The 2,655-nt window shown below is 38.0% G+C and overlaps 1 protein-coding gene across 1 annotated transcript; it reads left to right on the plus strand.

Annotated features, from left to right (window-relative positions):
- Nucleotides 1-848: 848 nt before the first annotated feature.
- LOC101688616 (AP-3 complex subunit sigma-1-like) lies at nucleotides 849-1,596 on the plus strand. Its single transcript, XM_004744628.2, has one exon. It carries the CDS (start codon nucleotides 878-880, stop codon nucleotides 1,454-1,456), a length of 579 nt encoding a protein of 192 aa, XP_004744685.1. The 5' UTR covers nucleotides 849-877; the 3' UTR covers nucleotides 1,457-1,596.
- The last annotated feature ends 1,059 nt before the right edge of the window (nucleotides 1,597-2,655 follow it).

The following is a 2,655-nucleotide window of genomic DNA, read 5'->3' on the forward strand; positions in this document are numbered from 1 at the left end:
CCATTTTTTAGTCTACTACTCAGGCATTCCGTACAGTTTGGTATGTCATGTTTTCATTTGTACTCAGTTCAAAATATTTTAATTATTTTTCTTCTTCCCCTTTGTTGTTTAAAAGTGTGTTAGTTTCCAGTTATAGCTAAATGAATTGGAAACAACAGAAGTTTGAACTGAGCCGGTCCACTTTAACAAAGATTTTTTAAAAAATAAATACAGAAATAGGGGCGCCTGGGTGGCTCAGTTGGTTAAGCAACTGCCTTCGGCTCAGGTCATGGGTCCCGGGGTCCGAGGATCGAGTCCTGCATCAGGCTCCCAGCTCCACGGGGAGTCTGCTTCTCCCTCTGACCTTCTCGCCTCTCATGCTCTCTCTCACTGTCCTTCTCTCAAATAAATAAATAAAAATCTTAAAAAAAATAAATAAATACAGAATAGTACTGTAAGTGTATTTTCTTTCTTGCAATTTCCTTAATAGCATTTTCTTTTTTCTAGCTTATTTTATGAAAATATAGTACATAATGCATATAACATACAAAACATGTGTTAATTGGCTGTTTATGCTATCGGTAAGGTTTCCAGTCAAAAATAGGTTTTGGGGGAGTCAAAAGTTATATGTGGATTTTTGACTGCGTGGTGGGTCCAAGGACCCACCCTACCACATTATCCAACATCCCCACCATGTTATCCAAGGGCCAATTATATATGGAGATTTCCCAAATATCTTTCTATTATTGATTTTTAATTAAAATTTAAAAATTTCAGACTTCAGCGGGAGGGGGCGGGTGGGGAAGGATCGCTGGTGAGATCCTGAGGCGAGGCTCGGGCGCCCGCCCCCGCCCTGGCCCCCAGCGCCCACCGCCCACCCGGTCGGCCTGGCTCAGCCATGATCAAGGCGATCCTCATCTTCAACAACCAGGGGAAGCCGCGGCTCTCCAAGTTCTACCAGCCCTACAGTGAAGATACACAACAGCAAATCATCAGGGAGACATTCCATTTGGTATCTAAGAGAGATGAAAATGTTTGTAATTTCCTAGAAGGAGGATCGTTAATTGGAGGATCTGATAAACTGATTTATAGACATTATGCAACATTATATTTTGTCTTCTGTGTGGATTCTTCAGAAAGTGAACTTGGCATTTTAGATCTAATTCAAGTATTTGTGGAAACATTAGACAAGTGTTTTGAAAATGTCTGTGAACTGGATTTAATTTTCCATGTAGACAAGGTTCACAATATTCTTGCAGAAATGGTGATGGGGGGAATGGTACTGGAGACCAACATGAATGAGATTGTTACTCAAATTGATGCACAAAATAAGCTGGAGAAATCTGAGGCTGGCTTAGCGGGAGCTCCAGCCCGTGCTGTATCAGCTGTAAAGAATATGAATCTTCCTGAGATCCCAAGAAATATTAACATTGGTGACATCAGTATAAAAGTGCCAAACCTGCCCTCTTTTAAATAAAAAATTAAAAAGGCCACTCCCAGGTAAAACCCAGGGGGAAAAGTCATCTAAGTTTACCATGCAGTTGTTTACCAAAAAATAGAGGAGGAGAGTCTTAACTTTTGCTCTTGGATTTAAGTCAAGGTACTGTATAAAAGTTGTGTAAACGGTATGGAAGTTCAATGTTGCTTTTCTTGCTCAGTGATTTTGAAGAAATTGAGTAGTTCCAGTGTGATGTTTCTCTTTCTTTTATAAACTGCATTCTTGTGCCCACCTACGGCGTGCCTCTGTGTATTGGCTACTACAGTATTTCAAAAAGTGTTTGAGACGTTTCTTTAAATTATGTACAATCCAAAATGTTGGTGTTTTGTATGGATCACAAGTGCAGCATTCCATAATTCTTTCTGTGATTTGTCACAATGGTTATTTAAAGAACCAAGTATGTATTGCATGAAAACATTATGACCTTTTCCTCTTAGTTTAAATAAACTCCAAGGTAACTGGACTTCTAAAGCAAAAAAAAAAAAAAAAAAAAAAAAAAATTTCAGACTTCAGAAAATATACTTTTATTACTTAAATCATTTAAAATTTATCAAGACTTGTTTTATGATTCAAAATATGATGTATTTTGGTATATTTTGTGTATGCATTTGAAAAAAGTACATTTTCTGCTGTTTTGGTTGGAGTGTTCTATATACATTAGATCGTGTTGGTTGACAATAGTGTTCAAGCCTTCTCTGTAGACTTACTGGCTTTTTCTTTATGTGTTCTATTAATTATTGAGAGACAGTTATTGAAATATCTTACTATAATTATGGATTCATCTACTATTCCTTGCAATTCCATCAGTTTTTGCTTTATGTTTATTTTGAAGTTCTGTTACTGCATAAATGTTGAAGACTGTTGTGTCTTTTGGTAGGCTGATGATTGTTAATTGTTACAATTTTTCTTCCTCTACTGTGGCTTCCATAACAAAGTGACATAGACTGGGTGGCTTAAATGACAGAAATTTGTTTTTCACAGTTCTGAAAACTGAGACGTCCAAGACCAAGGACCCAGTCTATTCAGTCTCTGGTGAGGGCCCTCTTCCTGACTTGCAGATGTTGCCTTCTTGCTTTTTTGGGTGCAGCCACACACACACACAAACACACACACACACACACAGGGAGAGAGAAAGATAGTGACAGATATTTCCTCTTCCTCTCTTTATAAGGTCACAG

This window comes from Mustela putorius, unplaced genomic scaffold (genome assembly GCF_011764305.1).
Source record: "Mustela putorius furo isolate JIRA1106 unplaced genomic scaffold, ASM1176430v1.1 tig00000145_pilon_pilon_pilon, whole genome shotgun sequence".
Lineage (NCBI taxonomy): Eukaryota > Metazoa > Chordata > Mammalia > Carnivora > Mustelidae > Mustela > Mustela putorius.